The sequence below is a fragment of the Globicephala melas genome, chromosome 21, assembly GCF_963455315.2.
Source record: "Globicephala melas chromosome 21, mGloMel1.2, whole genome shotgun sequence".
Taxonomy (NCBI): domain Eukaryota; kingdom Metazoa; phylum Chordata; class Mammalia; order Artiodactyla; family Delphinidae; genus Globicephala; species Globicephala melas.
The window spans coordinates 30,765,439-30,791,837 of record NC_083334.1 but is presented as its reverse complement, the minus strand read 5'-3'; the positions used below and the strand labels follow the sequence as shown (position 1 = coordinate 30,791,837).

At 37.5% G+C, this 26,399-nt stretch overlaps 1 protein-coding gene across 1 annotated transcript in view; it reads right to left on the bottom strand.

Moving 5' to 3' along the window:
• LOC115840646 (disintegrin and metalloproteinase domain-containing protein 18-like) overlaps nucleotides 1-26,399 on the bottom strand; it is a 90,307-nt gene that overhangs the window by 22,676 nt on the left and 41,232 nt on the right. The window contains exons 12-16 of the mRNA XM_060291642.2: nucleotides 23,870-24,006; nucleotides 20,110-20,293; nucleotides 9,498-9,593; nucleotides 7,477-7,675; nucleotides 2,627-2,732 (exon numbers count right to left, since the gene is read on the bottom strand). Coding sequence (XP_060147625.1) covers nucleotides 2,627-2,732; nucleotides 7,477-7,675; nucleotides 9,498-9,593; nucleotides 20,110-20,293; nucleotides 23,870-24,006 — 722 coding nt within the window. The remainder of the gene's footprint in view (nucleotides 1-2,626; nucleotides 2,733-7,476; nucleotides 7,676-9,497; nucleotides 9,594-20,109; nucleotides 20,294-23,869; nucleotides 24,007-26,399) is intronic.

Below are 26,399 nucleotides of genomic sequence, written 5' to 3'. Positions count from 1 at the left end.
TCCATCCCTTGATAGACACTCATTGTTTCCATACTTTGGCTATTGCTGGATCATAAAGTAGGTGTATTTTTAATTTCCATACTGTTTTCCATAGTGGCTGTACCAACTTACATTCCCACAAACAGTGTACAAGTGTTCCCTTTTCTTCACATCCTTGCCAGTATTTGTTCTCTCTTGTCTTTTGATGATAGCTGTCTCAACAGGTGTGAGGTGATATCTCATTGTGGTTTTGACTTGCATGGTCCTCATCATTAGTGATGTAAAGCACATTTTCGTGTACTTCTTGGCCATTTGTATTTTTTTTTTTGCGGGGGGGGGGAATGTCTATTTTGGTCCTCTGTCCATTTTTAATAAAGATTATCATTATCATTTTAAAGATATTTTTTGTTATTGATATGTAAGAGTTCCTTGTATGTTTTGGATATTAACCCCTTATTAGATATGTGATTTGCAAATATTGTCTCCTATTCCCTTTCATTTTGTGGATGGTTTCCAGTGCTAAGCAGAAGCTTTTTAGTTTGATGTAGTCCTAGCTGTCTAATTTTTCTTTTGTTGCTTTTGCTTTTGGTGCCTATCCAAAAAATCATTGCCAAGACCAATGTCAAGAAGCTTATCTCCTATATTTTCTTCTAGGAGTTTTACAGGTCTTACATTCAAGTGTTTTTTATCTTCCACTTTGAGATGATTGTTGTATATGGTGTAAGACAGAGGTCCAGTTCAACTTTTTTTTTTTTCCTGTGGCAATACAGTTTTCCCTACACCATTTATTGGAAAGTCTATTCTTTCCCCATTTTATAATCTTCACCCCTTTGTTGAAAATTAATTCACTGTGTATGTATGTGTTTGTTTCTAGACTATTCTGTTTCATTGATATATCTCAGTTTTATGCCAGTATAATGCTCTTTTGATTATTACAGCTGTATTATATTAAATAGAAGTGACAAGAGAAGGCATTATTGTCTTTTTCTTAATCTTAGGGGTAATACTCCCAGCTGTTACTGTTAAGTACACTATTAACTGTGGGTTTGCCATATATAACTTTCATTATGTCAAGGTGCAGTCTTTCTACTCTAATATGTTGAGAGTTATTATAACGAAAGGATGTTGAAATTTTTCTAATGCTTTTTCTGTACCTACTGAGATGACCATATGATTTTTATCCTTCATTTTATTAATGTGGTGTATCACATTCATTGATGTCTGGATATTGAACCATCCTTGCATCCCTGGGATATTTCCCACTGGATCACGGTGTATGTTCCTTTCAAAGTACTGTTAAATTTTTTATTTAAAAAAAATTTTCTTTGCATCTATGTTCATCAGGGATATTATTTCTCTTCCTGTTGTGTCCTTGTCTGTCTTTGGTATTAGAGTAATACTAGCCTTGTAAAATGAGTTTGGAAGTGTTCTTTTCTAGTTTTTGGAAGACTTTCACAAGAATTTGTTAATTCTTTTTTTAAATGTTCGGTAGAATTCCCCAGTGGACTTGTTTGTTGGGAGGTTTTCAATTGCCAGTTCAAACACCTTATTTGCTATTGGTCTGTTCAGATTGTCTGTATAGTACATATAGTATACTCCAGTATTTCTCCCTCCAGGGAAAAACTGGGTAATGGGCATTTTTGCCTGCTTCTTATGTACCGGGCCTGGGGGTACAGCAGCAGAGTGTGTATGTGTAGGGGTGTTCCTGTGTCCATTAAGAAGTGCTTATTTGATTTCTACAATAAATGGGACTCATTAATGGAAGTGCCATTGATTAACAGTGCCAACCTGTCTGGAAGCCTGTTTCTTGGGTGTTAACTGCAAAAGCTGTGGTGCAGACATGTGTACAAGCTTCCAGCAGAAGATACTGGTGATTTGAATTAGGCTACAGGGAGATGCTGGAGGAGGAGGCTGCTGGCATTCCTGGTCCCTGGGCAGGATCAAAGGCAGGCCTTAGAAGCTTTTTAAATTAGAAGGCTGATTCTCAGTCAATAGCTTTTAAAGCATGCACACAGACCCCTTCCAGGTAAGACTGGAGATGGGCATTTTTGTCTGCTCCTTCTGTGCTGAACCCTGAGGGCATATCTATGAATGGAAGTCCCTTTGGCTATCAGAGTAAGATGACTTGGGGATCTGACCCTCAGGCAGCAGTGCAAAAGCTGGGGTGTAGAAATGTGTACAAGTTCTTTATAGGGAGATAGTGGTGACTTGGAGTGGGCTACAAAGAGATTGCAGGGAAAGTGTCTATCAGTTTCTCGAGTCTCTGGGGAAGACTGCAGTCAGCTCCTAGATGTGTGCTAACTTAGAAACCTAACCTTCAGGTAGCAACTTTCTTAGTATGCAGATGGAAGCCTTTCAGGGAAAGACTAGGAGATGGGTGATTTCATCTGTTCCCTCTGCACTGAGCCCACTTTCTACCTTCAGTAAGAAACATTAAATTTCTCTTAGTCTAGTCTCCTTACTAACACACTAGTAGGGAAAAAAATAAGAAAAAGGAGAACTGAGTTGCATAGAAGGAAAATACACATAATGTTATTTGAAAATATTCTCCAGATATACGATTTACGTCCATTACTATTTAGTGTCTCTTGACAAGAAATATATAATTTTTATAACTCAATGAAACAATCATTTTCTATATACATACTTCTGTTCACAAGGTAATGGTTGGGAGTTTTTAAAACCACAGTTTCCAAGACTATTACGCAGAGAATTAACTTCTTCAAAACAGGCAAATGGAGCACCTTGAGCACCTTAAAATGAAAATATGTCCTAAATTATTATTCTCGATGCCAATAAAACATTTGTCGATAAAATACTAATGAAACTCATTGCATAAGCAAAAAAAGTCATGGTCTTGATCATGCTATTTTTTTTTTTTTGTCCCTGTGTGTTCCCTGTCAATGCAAGTGGAAAGAAACAATTGTCTTATCTGACAGAAAATAGAAAATTATTATATCTATTGTAGTAAATTATGTTATGGTTAAAAATAATTTGCTGACCCCTCCCTGTGGGAATGCATCCTTCCTAGTCCAATGTACGTCAGGCTTGACCTTGTAACTTGCTCTGCTTAATGAAATGAGAGATTTGAGATGTCAGTTGGGGCAAAACCGTCAGAACTAGTAGATTGAGTGCCATATTCTCTTTTTCTTCTCTGATGGGGGACAAGCAATGTTTCAAGTAGAGGCTCATCAGTCAGTCTGGGTGTCATAGTGAAGAGTAAGTGTATTAGATATGGAAATCGCAGAGGTTTGAGGTTCATTTCCATTTCAACAAACACAGGAATTGGTATGTAGATGTGTAATTCTACTGCAAAATATGCCTAAAATGTGACATTGTAGTTGAAGCCTGGCAGCAGGGGGCAAGAAGGAGAGTAATGCTCGCTGTGCAATGCGGAAACTTCTGGAGAATGTGTCTTGGTTACTCTTGGCTGAATGTGACCAGATGGTACAAATACTCAAGAGAGAGATAAGGGAAACTCAGATAAGAATCAGTTATTTCAGAAACGGTAATAAAAAGAAATAGAGAAAGTTCAGAAATGTGTCCCCCCTACAGGCATTGGGTTGGAGGATGACGGATGCTGGCTGCTGTAACCTGGCTAAGTCATTGTGTCGATGTGATTGTTCTGTGTCTAATCCATGGTGGGTGCTTCTCTGGTGGGTATTAACCTGGTGGATTAATACAAAGATCTTCACATTTTTTGTTCATGTCCACGTGTCTATCCACTTACTTCTATCCCAGAACTCTTGGCTCTAATCTTCCAATCTTCCAACATCCAGGCTTCCCACTGGCCTGCTTGGCCCTTTGTCACTGTCCATGGGTACCCCTCTAATCCAAACTCTGGCCATTTCTCCTTCATGGGAAATGGATGATCACGTGGTCAAAATCTTTTAAGGCATCCTCCCAAGTGAGGCTGCAGTGTGGCTACTGTCGTTTTTCAACTTATAACCAGTACTGAGCCAACACACCTGTATAAACAAGGCTGGGCTTGCTCCTCCTGCGTCTGCTGCTCATAATGAGAGCCCATGTATCTGCTGGTCAGAGCCGAGGAAGAAGCAAAGGTGGAAGAGGGTAGAAAGACATACTGATCTAGATTTCCTGTTCATGAATTTGTCTTCTGCCCTCTCTTTTTCCTGAGCTTGAATCCAGATGAACGAACGACTTCTATCTATTGAACCATCTAACTCAGTGGATTTGACATAACTGAGCTTACGATGCATAGTTCTCAACAATTGGTCACTTGATGTCCGAAAACCAGGTTTTTTACCTCTACAGGGGCCAGTAGTGTGCCCAGAGCTGTTCTGTCAAATTGGTATAATTTTCCAGTTTAGACGGCACAGTTCTGCTCTAGAACCCCAGGGAACTGCATTGCTATTCTCCCGAGAGGCCTGGTAGAAGCCCCACACGGCATTTTTCTTTTTCTCATAACCCACACTTCTGGTATTGGATTTCTCTGTTTTATGATTAAAAATGCAGGGCTGTCTGCACTGCAGCTTGGATATGCTGCAGAGGCCTTTCCTGTTTTTACCTCCCTCGATTTTAGCAATGTTTCAGGCCAACCGGTAAATGGAATCAAGCGGCACTTCCCCATCTACTGCCTCTAGAACCCACAGAGGCCTACCAGGCACTGGACTTGTTTCTCTGTCATATGAAATGCAAGATACATACAGTCTGTGTTCTACTTTGTAGAGGGTGTCAGGTCATGCCTCTGATCACTGGACTCCTAAAATTTTACTGATGTGATGGGTTCCTAAATATTTCTTGAGTCTTATCTCCTGCCCCTCGTAGTACATGCATTTTACGTAGTCCTCCAACATTCTAGCTACACTTTGCTTATTTAGCCGGGTTAATACAAGAATCAATGATAAGGTGGATCAAAGTGACATTTTCTGGGATGTCCAAATCTCTTCAACTACATTATGACTGAAGGCAGGAGAGAGTAAACACAGCCCTGGAGCAAAACCCTAAATTAAAGACATGTGAATTCCATGTGAATGCAAACTGTTTCTAATTCTCTTTTCAGATAGGAATAGGAAAGAATATATTTGCCAAATCAATGGCTATGCTCCTACCACATAGTGGAGGTCATGCTGATCTGCTCCAGCACAGACACCACACCGGCAGCGTGGGTGCGTTACTTAATCTACTACCTGCCTGCGTTTGCAGTAGATTACTATTATCTTCCAGGGACCATCTGTTTTCTGCAGGGTCAACTTAATGACCCAACTGGGTCATTAAATGTAGATATTATATAGCCAACCACGTCGGCATCCTTTAGATCTTTAAGGGAAGCAATAACTCCTGGAAAGGCTATCTCCGTGGCCTTACCAAACAGACCAAGGAGCTAATGATGGCACTGCACAAACTACCATCATGTCAACCCCAATGATACACTCTAGGACTGAGAAAGGATTACCAAACGGATTTGTGGACCTGGTGGACCCATTATAAACTGAAACTTGGCACGGACTTTATTTGTTCTCGGACCCCTCAAAGTCCCTGCTCTCACAGAGAGACCATGATGAAACTGGGTTTCCAGGTACACATGCCAAATCGGACCTTGTCCACCAGTTTCCAAAATGCTTGGTTATTTCCCTTTCCCCAGTGAACAAACCCCTGATTAAATGGTTGTCGGTCCCATTTGGGGGTGCACTAGGAGAACTGTTCACATGTATATTTGCCAAAGTGTTGTGTGGTTTTCCTTCTGGGCCTTTTAGTGCCCATTCAGTCAATGGTTCTGAAAACTGGCAAAGACAAATAACATTTTCAAATACAAATGAGCATCGAAAAAGCAAAAAACAAGAAACAACCAAATAAAAAGTAACATCCTAAAAGCACAGCATACAGAAAATCGCACTGACCTGTCATTTATGAGAGATCATAGCTCTGCAGCTCTGGCTGAAATTTGGTTAAGTCAACTTAATCTGAAACTTGTTACTAAAGACAAGTTTCAAATAATTAGAAAGACGATACGAATCACATACCATGTATCTGGTGCAGACTATGAACCTTGTATTACAGCTGGGCAAATAACTGAAATTTGGTGTTATACTACCTTTACTCAATTAGCAAATGATTATATTTGAACGTCAGTAATTTTGATCTATTCAAATTTAATTTAATTCTTCTAAAAATACAAAATCATGTTGGAGTATTATGAATAATGACTGTCTAAAAAGCAAGCATATATGCATGAGCTTTTGAGTCAGTCTCAAAAACTGTTTAAAAAGCAAAATATAAAAATGAATTTTGATCAGTTGCCTAAGACTACTGTTATCCTAGCAGTTCTTCCGTGAGGAAATATGATTATATGTGAATGAAATTCACTCTGAACTTTTAAAGTTTCAGGCCATTAAAATTAGATTATGAATGTGTAAAATAAAAGGAAATGAAGTAAACTTTCAGAATCTACTGACTTGCCATTCCAATCTCTATATACATAAATACAGCTCCTAATTTGAGCTGTAAACATGGATTTTTGCCTAGGTAGCTAAAACCAAAAATCAAATCATGAGGAAAGGAATGTACAATATTATCCTGGAAAATCTGAAACACTCCTACAAAAACTAACCTTTTTTCATTCCAAGTTAATCTTTATTGACCTTGTGATTCAGGTTTTTCCACTTCTAGAGTTGTGTGATATGTATTATTTCCTACAGAGGGATCCAAATTTAAGGCAAAAGAAATATGTAAGACAGGCCCCTCCAAGCCTCTGCCCAGGTGCCCTGGGACCTGGCACCTCCCATCAGGGGGCCAACGCCAGACCCAGGACCCCACAGGTCTTGCAGTCCACCCAGAGGGTACCCTTTGAGCATACAGCTCTGGAGAACAGAAGGGAGTGTGCTGCTGGGCCCCAGAGAAAGTGTGTGACAAAATGTAACCAACCCACCTAATACATAGAAATAAAAACAGAGAATCAGGCAAAATGAGGCAAAGAAGGAATATGTTCCCCCAGAAGAAGAACAAAACTAAGTGGAGATAAGCAGTCTTCTTGATAAAGAGTTCAAGGTAATGATCATATTAATACTAATATTAATTTTAATTTTAACACTTAACTTTGTGTTGGAAAACTGTCAAGTCACAGTGGAAGATAATGTTTCTAAAACTCAAATTTTTAGTTGAAAGTCTGAGTTTTACCCTTGGCAACAAATTCTGCCAGTTGTTTTCCTTGAAGTCACAGGCTCACCTCACTCATTTTTGATAAAGTGTCTGCCAAACACCCAACTCTTATCAACACAGTTTGTCTCAATTATTATTTTAAGTAAAAATGGTGTTCCATGACACAAGTGGCTAGTTCAGCTCACAAATCAACCAGTTGCACAGGTGCTTTACCACATCCTCCCGTACGCAACAGACGCTCTTTATGTAACCTTCCCACCTATCATGCAGAATATTAAGACGATAAGATGTACTCAGAACTGAGGCCTAATAAAATTACTAATTTCTACTGCTTCATCAAAGACAAGAAAAAGAGAAATATATAAGAAAGAGCGATACCTTTTCCAAATATCTTGGCACACTGGTTATCGGTAGTTTGGCATCGTCCATTGTAACAGTATGCAGTTCCCAACCTGCACAACTGGCCGTTCATTGCATATGCGTCAGGAATGCAATCACTGGAAGTCCCATTGCAATACTCGGTAAAGTCACACTCTTGATCGACACTTTTTCTACAGGGAGTGCCTGCTGCTGATATCTAGGAGGAAAATGAAAATCATGTTCCGTGAATGGCTATTCTCAATTATCTACTAAGAGAAAATGAGATGTGTCTGATTATTGATACCTGAGGGAATAACAGAGACCGAAGGCTGAGTAGGAAAAGGCAGGTGCAGTATTCATGATGAAGCCTGAAGAAAAGTAACTGTCTCAAAGGACAAAAGGACCCCTCCAACAGAGCTCTGTGTTCTACATTGAGAGGCCGTCAGACTAACCAGCATTTGGAGGGAGACTACACAGATTAGTTTAAACATACTTGTTCCTCAAAATTGGAGCAACATTGCCTCTATCATTTTCTTCTTGGAGAGACCCAGGAGACAAACTAGCGGGTTTCATACACACTACTATATTTAAAATGGATAACCAACAAGGACCTACTGTATAGCACAGGGAACTCTGCTCAATGTTCTACACTAACCTAAATGGGAAAAGGATTTGAAAAATTTACTAGAACTGGAATTAAAATATTTTGCATTATGGAACTTGCTTTCTTATCCAAACATATGTCTTGAAGATCATATCATATATATGTATATATTTTTTTTTTTGCAGTACGCGGGCCTCTCATTGCTGTGGCCTCTCTCGTTGCGGAGCACAGGCTCCAGACACGCAGGCCCAGCGGCCATGGCTCACGAGCCCAGCCGCTCCGCGGCATGTGGGATCCTCCCGGACCGGGGCACAAACCCGTGTCCCCTGCATCGGCAGGTGGACTCTCAACCACTGCGCCACCAGGGAAGCCCCCGAAGATAATATCATATTATTGCATGCAATTTAGCCTGCATTTATTAACTCTTGTACAATATACAATAATTTATGTAAACATTCCAATACCAGTAAATATTAAGTTTGCCTTTATGGTTTGCTATTGCAAATAATCCTGAAATTAATATATTTTTCCTGAGCTTTCCACACATGGTCATGTTTCTAGGGTATATACATAAGAGAGAAACTCATGATGATGAATTAACTTGATAATTTATACTCTATTCAAAGATATGCAAAAATTGCTCAGGAAAGGGATTATAACAATTCAAAATTCCACAAACACTGTGCAGAAAAGAGCTCTATCCCCATTTCTTAGACAATATCTGGCATTGTTGTTTTTAAGATTGCCATTTGGATGACACTGCGTTATCATTTTTATTTATGTTTATCTTAATTACTGCAGACGATCAGTGAACACATTGAGCAATTCTGCTTTTCATTGTTGTAAATTGCCTGGGCACTCCCTTTGCCTGTGTGCGTGTGTGTGTGCGTGTGTGTGTGTGTGCGTGTGTGTGCGCGTGTGTGTGTGCGTGCGTGTGTGTGCGCGTGTGTGTGTGCGTGCGTGTGTGCGCGCGTGCGTGTGCGTGTGTGTGCGTGTGCGCGTGTGTGCGTGTGTGTGTGTGGTGTGCGATTCGACTTTTACTTATTAACGTGTGAGGGTTCTTTGCATATTCTCTATGCTACACATTTTGTTGGCTATGCATGTTATATCTTTTTAGTTAGTCAGTTACCATTTATTTTACTTTACAATTGCATGGAGAGTTGTTTTTTTTTTTTGCATAGCAGTGTATATGTTTATTCTACTCTTTATCTGATAAATTAGAAGATGGTAAACTGTGGTTTCAACATAATAGAATAATCAGTACTAATCTGAGATGCCTTCTCTATCTCATCGTAGGTATCCTTATATACCTGTGGTTGTTTATGCACTCTTTACTTTGTTCCCCTGAATTATTTCTAGAGTCCTTCTATCAATTCAATTAATATAGCCTTCTATTATCACAGTTCAATTTCCAACATAAATGTTGGAAACTTACCTCACATTTTGATGTACAGCATGATCCAGAACCACATTTTACTGAGCCTTTCAGTTTACATGTATTATAATCACAGCAGTCCTTAAACTGACAATCCTAAAATTTCATAAGAAGAAATGCTATTTTAGTTCAACCACTTAACAGTTCTTGTTTCTCAGCGTCTACTTAATACTCTCTTGTGTTCAACTTTTCAACTACATATATACTTATATTCAGTGAAGCTTTACTATTTTACTATTTCTAGAATACCCAAAGGCACATACAACTATAAGAACTAAATAAATAACATCTAAAATAGTAGTTGATTGAAAAAAAAATTTTAAAAATAAAAAAATAAAAAATAAATAAAATAAAATAGTAGTTGATCATTTACATTTACTACCGAAAATATTTGGTAATTAATTCATAAATTGCCAACATGGAAATATATCATCTGAATTCCTAAAAGAAAACTAACCCCAATTGTCTTTTTAGTAATTTGTTTAGTAAAGTTTCTCTTTGTGAATAAATAAAGCTAAAGTAGAGTTAGGCAATATATATAATAAAAATGCATTTAATATAGTAATCATGTGCCATGTTTTACTACAATGGAAATTAAAAAAGGATATGTCTACATATGTATTTTTACAAGGTAAACGGCAGTTAGCTGTTACTCAAATTAGGTGATAATTTAAATAAAGTTAACAAACCAAATTTTTTTTTAAGATGTTGGGGATAGGAGTTTATTAATTAATTAATTTATTTTTGCTGTGTTGGGTCTTCGTTTCTGTGTGAGGGCTTTCTCTAGCTGTGGCAAGCGGGCGCCACTCTTCATCGCGGTGCACGGGCCTCTCACTATCGCGGCCTCTCTTGTTGCGGAGCCCAGGCTCCAGACGCGCAGGCTCAGTAGTTGTGGCTCACGGGCCTAGTTGTTCCGCGGCGTGTGGGATCCTCCCAGACCAGGGCTCGAACCCGTGTCCCCTGCATTAGCAGGCAGACTCTCAACCACTGCGCCACCAGGGAAGCCCCAAACCAAATATTTTTTCATGTAAATACATTGCATTTATACAATTCTTTAATATTTTTATATTCTTAAAACTTTTTAAAATCAAATATTTTCCATTTTCTCAAAAATCTGTTTCAAAGATATTGTCCTTAATAGAAGGTAAGATTCTTCTTCATTTAAAATTTTCCAAATGTTTCCAATTTTTCACATGTTTATGTGAATAGCTATGTATTTATAAATATTCCCATTATATAAATAACATAGAATATATGGAGTAAAAGTTGAAGCTGTGGTTATGCCCCACAGATTCTCCAGGGGTAATCACTGTGTATATTTCAGTGTTTAATGTTCCAAAGTCCAATATCACTATATGAGTGGATGTGTGTGTATATATTCTTTCATGAAAAGTAAACCAGGATGCAAGCCCAAACACGTTTATCAAGACTTATTATGAGCAATCAGTTTAATTTATAACAAGGTAACTGGGAAATGGTGTCTCATTTTTTATTATTATTTCTCTGATTACTAGTGCGTTTGAACATGAATTTGCATTTTGTACAATTTTATTTATGAATTAAGTAATCACCGCACAATTTTCACCATTTTGCATAGGGATTTTTGTTTGTTTTCCTCTTTTCCCTTTAAATAGTAGGAGCAGCTTTCTTATAATCTCCAATTACCTTTTTTCTCTTCTATATGTTGAGAACATTTCTTTGTAGTCTATTGTTGATCTTATTCGTGGTGTCTGTCATTTTCTGTAATTTGTAACATTCTTCTTCCTTTATGACTATGGGGCTTTATGTCTCATCACCAAGACCTCCATTATGCCAAGACTATAAAATATTACCAATACTTGTATTTTATTGCTTTTTAAAACTTATAGATTTTTTTTGAAATGTATTCCTCTATATTTTGTGGAGTATTTACTCCAGTATTTATTACTAGTCACCTTATTTGTGAATACAGGAACAAATAAATGTACACACCTGCATGTGTGTGGGTCAGTGCAAAAACAGAGCTTCCACTTGTGTAAAATGGGGGATATTTATGAAGACATAGGTGTGAATGCCATTCTGCCAAAAACTACCTGGAACACATCTGAGTTGAAAAAGTTGCATTTATTACTAGTTTCCGGAAAGGAAAACACACACCATGGGGAACTTTATATACCTCAGTGAAAGGATCTAATTATAGAATCTGGGCTCCTTTTAGGTGATTTGGGGAGGGTTTAAGGAATCTAGACTTTGCTAGACTAGATACTGTCAGAAACCAGGGGTTCATCTATAGTTGGGTACCTTAATAATTCTTATCTAGACGAAGAAAGACTGTACTGATGCTAGGGTTGAAATTGGTAAAGGAATTACTCCTATTAGCCAGGAAAGGATGGTGTTTGGTCATTATTGTGACTTGGACAATTTTCAGGTTTTACCGTCCTCAGACATAAAGTGAATGCCCTTGCTTAAAGAGTGGCCTTGCATTTTTTCCTTCATCCATTACGGTTACAGATGTTGACCTTGTATACAATTGTTTATTTTCAAAAGGAGAACATTGCAGCCTGTCTGTGAATGCCAGGCCAGCTCTTAGCAACACAGAGGCCCAGCTGATAATAGGTCAGATCCTACATGTCAAGGATTATTTCTCCCTTACTCATACGGAATGCTTTGGATTTATAGATAAACCCTTATGACATTAACTATTTCCACCCTGGAAATAAAATGTCATATATCTATATAACTTTTTTTTTTTTTTTTTTGCGGTACGTGGGCCTCTCACTGTTGTGGCCTCTCCCATTGCGGAGCACAAGCTCAGCGGCCATGGCTCACAGGCCCAGCCGCTCCGCGGCATATGGGATCTTCCTGAACAGGGGCACGAACCCGTGTCCCCTGCATCGGCAGGCGGACTCTCTACCACTGCGCCACCAGGGAAGCCCTCTATATAACTTTTACATATTTAGAGAGTTAAATCAATTGATAGATATAAATGCTGATATATAAATAGACAGAGATGTATAGATGGCCCAGTACCACAGTGAATGAAATTAAACAGCCTTGCAGTATGTTCTGATATTTTGTAATGCAAAATTACCCCCAAGTCAATTCTTTTTCTAAAAAGTTCCTTTGTAGTTATCTACAAGAATCTAAAAGAAAACAAACAAATGTACATAAAACAGAAACATACTCACAGATACAGAGAACAAACTAGTGGTCACCAGCTGGGAAAAGGAAGGGGAGGAGGGGCAAGATAGGGGGATTAAGAGATACAAACTACTATGTATAAAATAAATAAGCAACAAGGATATATTGCATAGCATAAAGAAATATAGCCATTATTTTTTAATAACTTTAAATGGAGTACAATTTATAAAAATACTGAAAAATCAAAAAGTCCTTTTGTATTCTTCCTTAGTTCTCTTTCAGAAAAACTTTTGAATAAACCTTCCAAGTAACTTTATTCCTAATGGGGTATTCTAAATGTACCAGAGTCAATCTTCATCCACTCACACACATCCTATGTTATTATAAAGATAATTACATTATACATGTATTCATTCAATCAATAAGTATTTGTTGAGTGTGGAGTATACATCAGACACTATTCTATGTGCTGGTGATGCAGCAATAATCAAGCCATAGACTATCTATTCACTTTGTTATTTTGTTGTTGTTGTTCTTTTGCCAATACCACCTGGGGTGTGTGTGTGTGTGTGTGTGTGTGTGTGTGTGTGTGTGTGTATTTAATTTGCTATGGATGATTACTGTTACAAATTATTAAAATATTCATGCACTTGGTTAATTTTTATTTCTAGATGAAATTTAGGATCTGCTTTTGCAGAAGAGTAGTTCAATTTGGGTTAAAAGGGGCATGTTGGTGGGGATTTAATAAAGAATGAATTGGATGTAGTTTGACTTTAAAAGAAATAGCTATCTATTTATTCCAATTTCCATGTGTCTTTCAGTTTTGTTAAATCATTTATACCTTTGAAGTCCTGGAAAGAACTTATTAACTTTATTCCTATTTGTTACATAGTTTTTATTTTCTTAAGAGTGTAGTAAACTTGCCTTTTTAATTTCATTCTCTATTTATTGACTTTTAAAAAATAAAGACTATTATTTTTGTCTTAGGTATTCCACTACTGTATTCCAAGCGCAACATTTTTCTTTATTGTCAAATATAATGGATCTACTTCTAATGATTCACTATTATGTATTAAATTTCTTATAAATTACTGGTAGAAAGTTTCTTCAAATTAATGATATTAAGTTTTATTCTGAAGCACATTTTTGAGGAAGGAGTATTTAGTGTTATAGATTCTTCCTCAATTAGTTGTGATAACGATATGTTTTTTCTTTGTTTAGTATAATAATCCCATGAATAAATTAATTTATTAGCATTCTTCAGAATAAACCTCATTTGGGCATACTTTTTTTTGATTATACTTGTGGATTTACCTGTTAATATTTATCATAGGAAACTTGCATCTATGTTTGTTACACTAGACCATAGTGTGTGTTTGTGTGTGTGACTTTGTGATGCTGAATTTTTCTTTACTACTAAAATTAGTTGAAAATTGTATGTTTATTATCTGCCAACTAGTTCAAATCAGACGCTGTCCACATGTGGTTGGTAGACCTCAGGAGGTCTCTAAGATATTTTTAGTGGGTCTATAAGGTCAAAAAGTTTCTTAATAGTAATTAGACTTTATTTGCCTTTTATATTGTGCCGACATTTGCACTGATCAGGTAAAAGCAATAGTGGATAAAACTGCTGGTGCTCTAGTTTGAATCAAAGCTAGTGGTCATTATATTATTCACCGTCATGCACTCTAAAAAAAAACAGTTTCATTTAAGAATGCCTTTGGTAAAGCTGTAAAAAATTACTAATTTGCTAAATTTTTTTTTTTTTTTTTCCCCGATACGCGGGCCTCTCACTGTTGTGGCCTCTCCCATTGCGGAGCACAGGCTCCGGACGCACAGGCTCAGTGGCCATGGCTCACGGGCCCAGCCGCTCCGCAGCATGTGGGATCCTCCTGGACTAGGGCATGAACCCGTGTCCCCTGCATCTGCAGGCGGACTCTCAACCACTGCGCCACCAAGGAAGCCCTAATTTGCTAAATTTTATCATTTGAATACTCCCTTAATATTGTGACAAATGGAGAGCATGCATAAGCTCTTTTCATGCATAACCACAATATCTTCTCAATTACTACAGATTCTCAAGGAAAACACTGATGTGATTGTTTGAATTACAGACCGAATAGTCACATTTACCATAGAAAACAAGTTTTTATATGAAAGAACAACTTACAGACAAACCGTGGTTATTCAGGCTTGGGTATTTGGCAGACGTTTTCTTAAAAGTGAATGAGGTATGCCTGTTACTTCAAGGAAAACAACTGAATTTGAATCTTTCAAGTGAAAATTAGAATTTTGGAAAACTTTTACCCATCGACAGAGACTTTATTTTCCCATTACTTTTCTGACGATATTAGTGATGATATTAATGAATATAAGATTATGGTATATCATAATGAAATATGTCAACATTTAGAAACTGCATAATTCAGTGAACCAAATGACCAACACATGATGTTACAAAAATATACATGTGTAAAAGGTCCACTTGAATTGTAATATAGACCAATGGGCTTTAGTGTAATGGGGTATAAATAATCCACTAATTTTGGTTTCAGATTTAACAATACAACTAACCTTTTAGAAATTTTCACTTTTCAAGTTTGGTGTAGCAACAAAGTAGAATATGCACAGGTTTCTGAAAAGTTATTAAAATTCCCTTCCATTTTATAACTATATAATTGTTTGAGGATGGATTGGGACTGCATCTGGAGATGATGAATTTGGAGAGAAATCATAATCTCATCAATATCGATTCCTCCAATCTTAAAATATGGCATATTCTTGAATTTATTAAATACTTCCATGATTTCTCTTAGCAATACTCTGCAGTTTTCTATTTAGTGGTCTTGTACATATTTTATTAGATACATTCTTAAACATTTTATGTTTCTTGGTGCTATTGTAAATGGTGTTATTTTAAAATTTCCTTTTCTAATTTATTGCTGATATAAAGAAGTCTTTTGACTTTTGTGAATTATGTAACCAATGACCTTGGTATATACACTTATATACGCAAATTATAATTTATTTCTAGATTATTTGGGTTTTCATTGTACCCAATCATATTATTAGGAATGACAGTTAAATTTCTTCACTTCCAATTGTTATACATTTTCTTAATTAATGTTAGTCTTGATTTTTTTCTTTACTACTGTTAGTAGAGGCTTATCGATTTTATTTATTTAATTAATTAAATTTATTTATAACAAGAACTTGCATTTGGTTGTAGGATGTTTGGATACAGAATCTATACTGACCATGAAGGTGTTATGGGTATTCTGATGTCAGCACTGTTAGCACAGCTAACCAATCATTCTCTAATGATCTTGGTTTTCATTACATTTCATTTTCATGTAGTTCAAATTACTGTCTACTTTCCCTACTGATTTCTTCATCCAGGTTATATTCTCCTTCCTGATTTCTACCCTGGTAGTTTCAGGCATTTATACTTGTCCTTTCCTATTCTTGTAGCTTATACTCCACATATTGGGGAACCAATGTGAGGATCTGTCAGCTTCTAAGTGTGTCACCTCAGTGGGTCACTAAAGAACAGGCAACATGAACACAGGTTAGGATAATGAACCTATTGGATCTACTGTTAAGATGGATTTTTCAAAGATGCCAGGTATCACCTGGATTCTCTGTAGGCCTACGCTACACATGATAGCAGTTTGAGTCCTCTTATGTGAGTCTGTTAAGTAAAGATTCTCTATTCAGTCATCCTACAGTGATCTGGGTATTCCCCATTCCCCAGTGAACAGCTACCGCAAATGGCTGGAGGTCACTTTGGAGGGGAATAATTGAGGAAGTTGCTACTTTATATCCTTACTTGGGCATTGTAGGATCTCACCCTCAACTTGAACAATGAGCTCTGGCTCTGAGACTAGCTTGGGTCCAGAAATTTAGCAAGGGATTGTGAATTTCCATTAGTAGTAATTGGCACCTTTGCTCATCTCTTCCTAATTTTCAGTTACATACATCAAGGGATATCATAATTGACTACCCAGATCTCTTTTTTTAAATATAAATTTATTTTTTACTTATTTATTTTTGGCTGTGTTGGGTCTTCGTTGCTGCACACAGGCTTTCTCTAGCTGCGGCGAGTGGGGGCTGCTCTTCGTTGCAGTGTGTGGGCTTCTCATTGTGGTGGCTTCTCTTGTTGTGGAGCACAGGCTCTAAGTACACGGGCTTCAGCAGTTGTGGCACACGGGCTTCAGCAGTTGTGGCTCGTGGGCTCTAGAGCACAGGCTCAAGAGTGTGGCGCACAGGCTTAGTTGCTCTGTGCCATGTGGGATCTTCTGGGACCAGGGATCGAGCCCATGTCCCCTGCATTGGCAGGCGGATTCTTAACCACTGTGCCACCAGGGAAGTCCCTACCCAGATCTCTCTTAATCACAGCCACTTGACCTCTGCTATTCTGGAATTCAAGCATCCCTAGTGACACTGGGTGCCCAACTCCATGATGGTACTTCCAACCATCGACCCTAGTCTATAGAAGAAAGCTACCACTGAGATCTTCAACCACATCAGGATCTCCTCAGAAGTGCATTTCCTCATTGCTTTAGTGAAAGGAGTGTACTCTGGGCCATCCGGATAATTAGGTGCTAGATTTTGTAGTATCCTTATGTTCTATTAAAATATGGCCACAACTCTGAACTTTTGACCCCTTCTGTATTACTCCGTTAAGGTTGTTCTGGCATATCAACCTCATTTATTGTAGGCCAGATTGTTTCCCATCTTCAAGGTTCCATCCAGTGGCAAATCAAGGCTAGCCCCAGGTTACCTTGCCAAGGTATTAAACCCTGATTCACTAGACAGCATCCTCCTTTTCCAGGCTTATACTTTAATATCTTGGGGTCAACATCCTTAACATCCATCCCTGGCATGTTCTCCATGTTCTTGTCCACACATACTAGCAAATTCTACAATTTAAAAAAAATAACTTTATTCCAATAGCAGAGGGTATGTCTTCACTTGGGCTGCATTTAGACTTGAGACTAGTTAGTGGTCTAGTACCAACAAGAGAAGGCAGGGACAGATCTTGAGAAGAACAGGCATCGTCTTGTGAGACATCCGTCTCATCTAAGTCTCTCTGGTCCACAGGCAATGTGATGCTGCTCTGCCCCACCATGGGGAGAGCAGTAACTTCACAGCCCAGGGGGTTCTGAGGGATTTGGAGGTGTTAAGTTTCTCCAGTGCATCTATTCAAATGTGACAAGCCCAGAAATGAGTACACGAGTACATATTACTATCTGGCCAGCATGAAATCCACTTTCAGAAACCTGTCTTGAGTGTCTGCTTCCTAGGACAATTTCTGGTCCAGCTAATGTGGTTTGAGTTTCTCCAGAGACAGACTCTGAAACAGTGATGCATATGAGTAATTTATTTGAAAGGCGTATTAGTTCCCTGCTGATGCTGTGACAAATGACCACAAACATAGTGACTTAAAATAACCCAAGTTAATTTTCTCATACTTTCTGTAGCTCAGAACTTCAGACAGGTAAACTAGGTCAGGTCCTCTGCTGACAGTCTCACAAGGGTAAAACCAAGATGTGGGAAAAAGCTTCCTGTTTCTTTGGTGGCTGTCAGCCAAGGGCTTGTCTTTTCTCCAAGAAACTATCAGCGTTTCTTCTTGTGCTTCCATGTGTCTTCATCCAGCAGTAGCGGCTTGAGCCCCCTTCTGCCACATCTCTCTGACTTCACCTGGAGAACATTCTCTGTTTCTAAGGGCTCATGTGATTAGCCAGGACCCACCCAGATAATCCAGGATAATGTCCCCTCTTTAATGTCCATACCCTTAATTAGTTCTGCACATTACCTTCTGCCATGTAATATGCATATCCACAAATTCCAGAGCTTCGAGTGAGGATGTATTTGAAGGTCCATTCTGCCAACCACCAAAGCGCTGGTATAGGATGTTAGGGAAGGGACGCAAGCCAGTACGAGTGGGTTTGTGAACTGTTTGCTGCTCCTGTAAGATAAAGCTAAATCCCACAAGTACCTCTGGGAAATGACACAGAATAGGGGACAGCAAACATTTTCTGTAAAGGATGAAATAGCACATAGTTTCAGTTTTGCTGAAATGCTGTGCCATATGGTCTCTGTTGCAACTATTCAACTCTGCTGTTGTAGCACAAAAAGAGTCATAAACAATATGTAAACATATGGGTGTGGCTGCATTCCAATTAAGTAACATTTACAAAAATAAGTGGCAGCTGAATTTGGCCCACTGGCTATGGTTTGTAGAACTCTGATGTAAAGCTTGCCTCAGAAAATTTCCTCCTAAGGGGCAAGGAATCTGGGACATTTATTTACCATCATACTTATCTGAGGGCTGATCGATAGTCCTGAGTACATTAAGTCCTCCCTGATAACTGGCTGAGTATTCTACTCTATTGAGGCCAGAGGAAGCACTGCAACAGAAAGTATCAGATACTTGAAGCAAAAACGCTCTACAGGAACAGTCAATGCCAAGGAAATACTGGCAGAGCATTGACAGCATCTGCTGTAAGTGTTAATCTGCCTACAGCCTGCAGTTGTGGAAATTCACAATGTGTAGATTTAGCCCTAGATTATGTTGCTTCATTTCATCCTTCATTAAATATAACTAGAGTATTTGGCAAGCAATTGGCACATATTTAGGGGTAGGTGAATGCAAGATGAGCACAGTACTATGTATTTATCAAAAAAACTAAGATGACATTGGAAAATCTGAGATAGTTGGAAAACATGTATACATATAGAGAGAGACACACACACACATACATGTATGTATAAACTTTAGGAAATGGTAGATGATTAAGAGAATGTGTAGGGATTTAAAGTTATGTAAACAGGTAGTGGTTAGCTATTTTTGTAGGTGGATAAAAAATTCATGTAACTACTGGGGGAGTAATCATGAAGAAAGTTTTTTAATTTAAATAGGGGGAATTATTAAATACTACAAAATAATGATATAACATACTAAATATCTGGTCCTATCACTTGAAAATAGTGTGCACTGAACATTCGGTTGATGGAACTATAGCAGATTACACATTTATATTTAGAATGAGTAAACAGAACAAATTTTGATCATCCTGAAACTGAGAAATGCAGGAATGTTTGAGAATAATTAAGAAACATCCATTATAATGTTTAGACATCCTTGCAACCATAAGAAACAGAAAAAAGTTGGACCAAATTCAGAAGTTTGTAGAGAAAACAGAGACTGAGGTCATATGATTTGGCTAAAAGGGAATTCATTTAGTCCATATATTCAAAATCTCTCTACTGGTATAATTGTGAACGGTGTCTTCAAACCAAGGTTTCACGACTCATTTGTCTTCTCAGCTGAAGAGGTGTGGGGAAATGATTCATACGTCTTAATTTATCCTCATTTTCACATCTTAATTCTACTGAAGACTTAGTTGCATATATCATTCCATATATGCCATGACCACTTACTGGAAACATAAGAAATGGTGCTCAGATTTCAGTCTTAATTACTCACCTGTTCACTGTCACAGTCACATTCTTCCTGAGGTTCCAAAATCCCATTACCACACACCGACTGATTTTGATATAATGGTTTCAGTTTTGAAAAGTTCTGAAGACACTGACCCTCAAATGTTGAAACAAAATATCTATAGTCACGCATGCTGCAGTTGCTAAACATCTTTATACCACTGGAAACCCTAAAAGGAAATAACAGTCCTCAGGTTAAGTAAACCTAGCTAATAAAACCACGTCTAAACAATGCTCCATGTATAATGATACGAATTGCAAGATGGCTCAAACGAAAAACTTGTACCTTGGTGGAGACAAAGTCAAACATGATTAATTTTTAATTTATCATTGCTTATCTTTAACATTAAAAAAATAAGCATTGAAAATGTATCTTTACAGGAAAGCAATGAGGTATAATGGTTAAATCTATCTATCACCTATCTATCTACCTACCTATCATCACCTATCTTTCTCCTTACCTAATATGCTCTTCTCTTACATATTGAAAGCTTCCTTCCCTTATTTCCATTAAATATTTGCTCAAATGTCACCTTCTAGAGAGGTCTACCTTGACATTATCTGAAATTGTGTTCCCTCCCATATTCTCCTTCCAATTTCAATATTTATTATTCTACATAGTAGTTTCACATCATGTAAAAATAAGATTTTTTGTTTGTATCTTTTAATATATTTTCATATGACCTAAATTTTACACTAAAATATAAGTCCCTTGAAGTTTTATATTTTCATGTTCATTTCCAGTGGGCTGTCTAGTAGCTATGTCTAACAGATGTCCAATAGACATTTCAAATACGCGAGGTACAGTATTGAACTACTGTTCTTCCCCACCAAGTCTGCTCCATCCACTGCTCTCAGTTGCTGGCAACTCCATTCTTCTGGTAGCTCAGGTTGATAACATGGGTGTGACCCTGGACTTTCTGCACTAATACACACACACACACACACACACACACATGAATATAACACATCCAATTAACAATTTTTATATGGATTACATGCTGAAATGATAATATTTCAGATAGACTGGGTTAAATAAAATAATTTATTAAAATACATCACTAATTAATTTTATCTACTTAAACAAATTTTTAATGTAGCTAGTCTAAAATTTAAAGTTCTATATGAGGCTCACATTTCATTTCTATTGCACAGTGCCACTCTACGCAATCATGTCTGAAATAATCGTGCCTGAACAGCTATATCTGAGATGACAGAAGTCCTGGGTTGTCTCCTGAGCCTTCGAGGAAAGAAATATATAATTGCCAAGGTTTCAGAGTTGGTAGTGTCTGAGAAAAAAAGTGAAATGCTTTAGCCTTTACTGGCATAGCCATTTGTAATGGGATAAATAAGGGAAACTGGGAGGAATATCACAAGCAATAATAGTATTTAAGCAAACTTCTCTATTACTTTTAACTACATTGTTTGTTTTTTTAAAAGGAACATTTATTTATTTTTGGCTGCATCGGGTCTTTGTTGCTGTGCGCGGGCTTTCTCTAGTTGCAGCGAGTGGGGGCTAATCTTCGTTGCGGTGTGTGGGCGTCTCATTGCGGTGGCTTCTCTTGTTGTGGAGCACGGGCTCTAGGCATGCGGGCTTCAGTAGCTGTGGCTCGCAGGCTCAGTAGTTGTGGCTTGCGGGCTCTAGAGCACAGGCTCAGTAGTTGTGGCGCATGGGCTTAGCTGCTCTGTGGCATGTGGGATCTTCCCAGACCGGGGATCAAACCCGTGTACCCTGTGTTGGCAGGCAGATTCTTAATCACTGCGCCACCAGGGAAGTCCCAACTACATTGTTTTAATCGGCATCTGTGCCATTCTGCTTCTGTAGGCCACTCTCATGCAAAAAGCTACAAACTCTGAGCACTGACATCCTTTTACACAAAATTAGTTTAAAAATACACAGGGACTCAGAGGTTATTTTCTACTTGGACCACATGTTTTCTGAGTGAAAATTAATAGTTAGAACTTGGAACTTTTATTTAAGGTGGGTACAAAACAATTTAATTTTTTAAATCTTTGCTTAAAAGATGGCCATGGGGGGCTTCCCTGGTAGCGCAGTGGTTGGGAGTCCGCCTGCCGATGCAGGGGACGCAGGTTCGTGCCCCGGTCCGGGAGGATCCCACGTACCGCGGAGCAGCTGGGCCCGTGAGCCATGGCCGCTGAGGCTGCACGCCTGGAGCCTGTGCTCCGCAACGGGAGAGGCCACAACAGTGAGAGGCCTGCGTACCACACACACACAAAACAGATGGCCATGGGAAGGAAGAAATGCAAGTGATATATATATATATATATATATATATATATATATATATACACACACACACATACATACGTATATAATAGACACAAGGCATTTGAAACAAATATTAAATAATTGGCTTTTTGTGGGGAAGACTACCTCTGGGTCTAAAGACAGCTATAAAATAAGTTGGGCAGCTTATTTTATATAAGGGCAGCTGCCTTGAAATACTTTGATTTCTTATCCAAAGTTCCAATTGCGGGGTAGGAAAAAAATTGAAATAATTATTTCAGGAGAATGCAGCATCCTCTGCAGCCCTAACTGTTTCTGATTCCATGGACATTAACTTGGCAAAATGTCAACTATCTGCTCTCTTTTACATAGGCACTTCGGTAGCTGTTTGAATGAATCTTAAATTTGTAATTACAAAATATGTCTTCAACAAGTCCAACAATCCTATCACTTTCCTAAGTCATTTCTAAGTTCCAGTCTCCAAGATAAGTGTTTCACATCTTCTATCAAAGCTTCCTATCAGAATAAACCAGATTCCCTACATCTTTACACCTCCATTAACCAGATTCCCTACGTCTCTATCTGTTTACTCTCCTAATGTTCTATCACAGTAACTGAATTTATCCTCTCCTCTCTAATTTCCTCCATGATTTTGCTCTTAACTCTTCATATGTCCAAAATTATCATCTTTTCTTCCTCTTCTCTTCATTTTGATCAATCTATAGATAATATGTCATGTCTCCCATCAATAAAATCCCTCCTTTGATTATAAATCCCACCTCATAATCCCCAAAAGGTTGCCTGTAACCTTCATCTCCATCCTATTGCCCCCCACAGAGTTTATCAGGTTCCTTAAAAAGAATCTAAAATATTGATTGGGATTGCACTGAATTTATAAACCTCTTCTGAAAAAATTAGACATTTTATAATAGGTCATCTATTTTCTTAGTGCTGGTATACACATACTTGTACACATAGTAATGGTTTTCAAGACTGATCACGCTGATGAATTTTTTGATGTTGTTCTGACTGTGTACTGATTCTGTGGCCTCTATGTAGGTAGTCAAGCATAATAACTGCAAAGAAGGACAATTATTTTCCTCTTCAAATCTTTTCTTCTTTTTTTTCCCCTCAAAATAATAGCCAAAGCTACTAGTACTACGTTATATTGTTAAGGGTGATTTTGCCTTGAGCAACAGATACAACAAGAACAAAAACAACAACAGTATCTATGTGAATTCAATATTTCATAGTCTTCATAAATCTTTAAAGTTTCCCTCTAATTCCCTTGAGTGAATATTTCATTATCATGGGGTTTACCGCTTTCTGGAGTCTTATATCATGTGAACAAATTCATTAGTGTGATATCTCTTCAGGCACAACATTCTTTCCTAATTTTTGACGTGGGATTGAGTATAAAAAATAAATTCATCATGTCTTGTAAACAACCTCACAAATATATGTGTGAAATAAATTCAAAAGAAAAAACAAAGCTTACACTGCTTCATGATTCATTATGCACATAGCGCTTGGACAGGAACATTTACGGATGTCATCATATGTTAATCCTATTTTAAGGCCAAGCAGTTGAGCTATAATAACGGAAAATCCCTCCAATGTTATTGCACCTGGATACTAAGATAAAGAAGGTTGAAGAGAAAACCATTATATAAGAAGAAAACAAAAGCAAGTAATACATCAAAACAGTTTTGTTCCTATAAAATTTTATATTTTAATACCTTTTCATGTTGACCATATTTTATATTTTATTTTGATAAAATAGTTAATTTATTAAGAAGCATGATATAAAGTAAAATGTAATTAAACTACCAATATCCTCTGGTGTAAAATTAGGCATGCCCAGATTCTATAGCCTTAAGCACACTTAGTGTTTCTGATGTAAACAATATAAAACACATTTATTTAACTTTCTTATTAAATCAATTCATTCAATTAACAATTATTAATTCAGTATACACATGTGTCAGGCACTATGATAAAAGATAAGAATATAGTGGCATGCATGAAAGAAAGGACTTTGTCCACACTTGCAGTTATATTACAAAAGTGGAGAAAGAAAACTAGTAGGAAATTAATAACGAACTCCCCAAATACAGAGAGATCATGAAAAGTGCTCTGAAGAAATGGAGTGCTCTAATAGAGAATTCTGAGGAGGGGTATAAGATACAGATAAGATACTTAGGAAAATCTGTTTGTGGAATTGATGTTTAGGCCAAGATAGAAAGTTTGGAAAATGACCCAGCCTCATTAATAGCGGTAGGGAGCTTGTATGGGAACCTGTTCAAATGCTGTAGTATAATGAGTGAAGTGAAGGAATGACAGAACGGAAGTTCGAGATATAGGCAAGGCCATGGTAAAGAAATTTGAAGTGAGATGTTACCAAAAAAAGATTAGGTGGTAGTGCAGAGTGGCATTTCATATGATTTAACCTGGATAAATAAACTGTGATACTTTTCTCATATTTTTAATCATTACAAGAAAAATTCTTAGAACTTCTCTAATTTTTCTACATCAATAAAAATACATAGTGAGTAAAACTGAATTAATACCTAAAAGAAAAAATATTGTGTGTATGTATGTGCATGTGTGTGAATGAAAACATAGAATATTATCTAGCAACATGGAAAAATGACTTAGTAGGTACCCTCTCTTGAAAAAAAGGGAAAATCCCAGTGTCAGGATTTGAAAGGAGGCTAAAGACAAATCAGAACATGAGAGATGATATCTGGCTAACCACCAGGTTTTAGGGCAAGATATAGGAACCAGAAGCTGGACTTTTAATGCCAACACACAGAAAGGAGAAACAGTCTTATACTTTCATATTTATATAGTTGAAAACAAATCTCCTGTATAAAGCCATGCTACAGAATAAAATAAGCCCTTAATTATACTGTGCAGGAAGAGAAGGTAGATTACACACAAAAATTAATAACAGGAATAAAAAAGATGACATCAGTAAAGATCCTCAGATTAGAAAGAGCTATGATGTGCAAAAGAATGAAATTGGAAACTTGTCGTATACCACTTACAAAAATTTACTTGAAATGGATTAAAGACTTAAACATAAGACCTGAAACTGTAAAAGTTTTAGAAGAAAACATATGGCAAAAGCTGTTTGATATTGGTCTTGGAAATGATTTTATTGGATTTCACATCAAAAGCACAGGCAACAAAAGCAGAAATAAACAAGTGGGACAATATCAAAAGAAAATATGCCTACACAGCAAAGGAAACAATCAACAAAATGAAAAAGCAACCTATGGAAATGGAGAAAATACTTGCAAACCGTATACCTGATGAGGTGATTTTTAAAATATATAAGGAGCTCATAGAACTCAACAGCCAAAAAGCCCCAAATAACTCAATTAAAACATGGACAAAGGGCCTGAACAGACACTTTTTTCCCCCAAATAATACATATCAATGGCCATCAAGTATATGAAAAGATGCTCAACATCACTATTCGTCAGAGAGATACAAATCAAAACCACAGTGAGATACCACCTTCTACAAGATAGGATAGGTAATATCAAAAAGAGATAATGAATGAGGACACAGAGAAAAGGCAGCCCTGGTGCATTGTTGGTGGAAATGTAAGCTGATACAGTCATTGTGCAGAATAGTATGCAGTCCTCAAAAAATTGAAAACATATCATATGAGCCAGCAGAGCCACTTCTGGGCATATACGCAAAGAAAACGAGACCCCTTTCTGAACTCCCATGTTCACGGCAGCATTATTCTCAATAGCCCAGGCTTGGAAAGAACCTGCATGTTCACCAGTGAATGAATGGGTAACGAAAACGTGGTAGGTATACAGTGGAATGTTAGTCAGTTATAGAAAAGAAGGAAGTCCTGACATTTGTGACAACACAGATGACCTTGAGGGCATTATGCGGAGTGAACTAAGTCAGACAGAGAATGACAAACACCCCATGATTTCATATATGGGATCTAAAACAAACGAACAGAAAACGAAACGGAAACAGACTCAGATACAGACAACAAA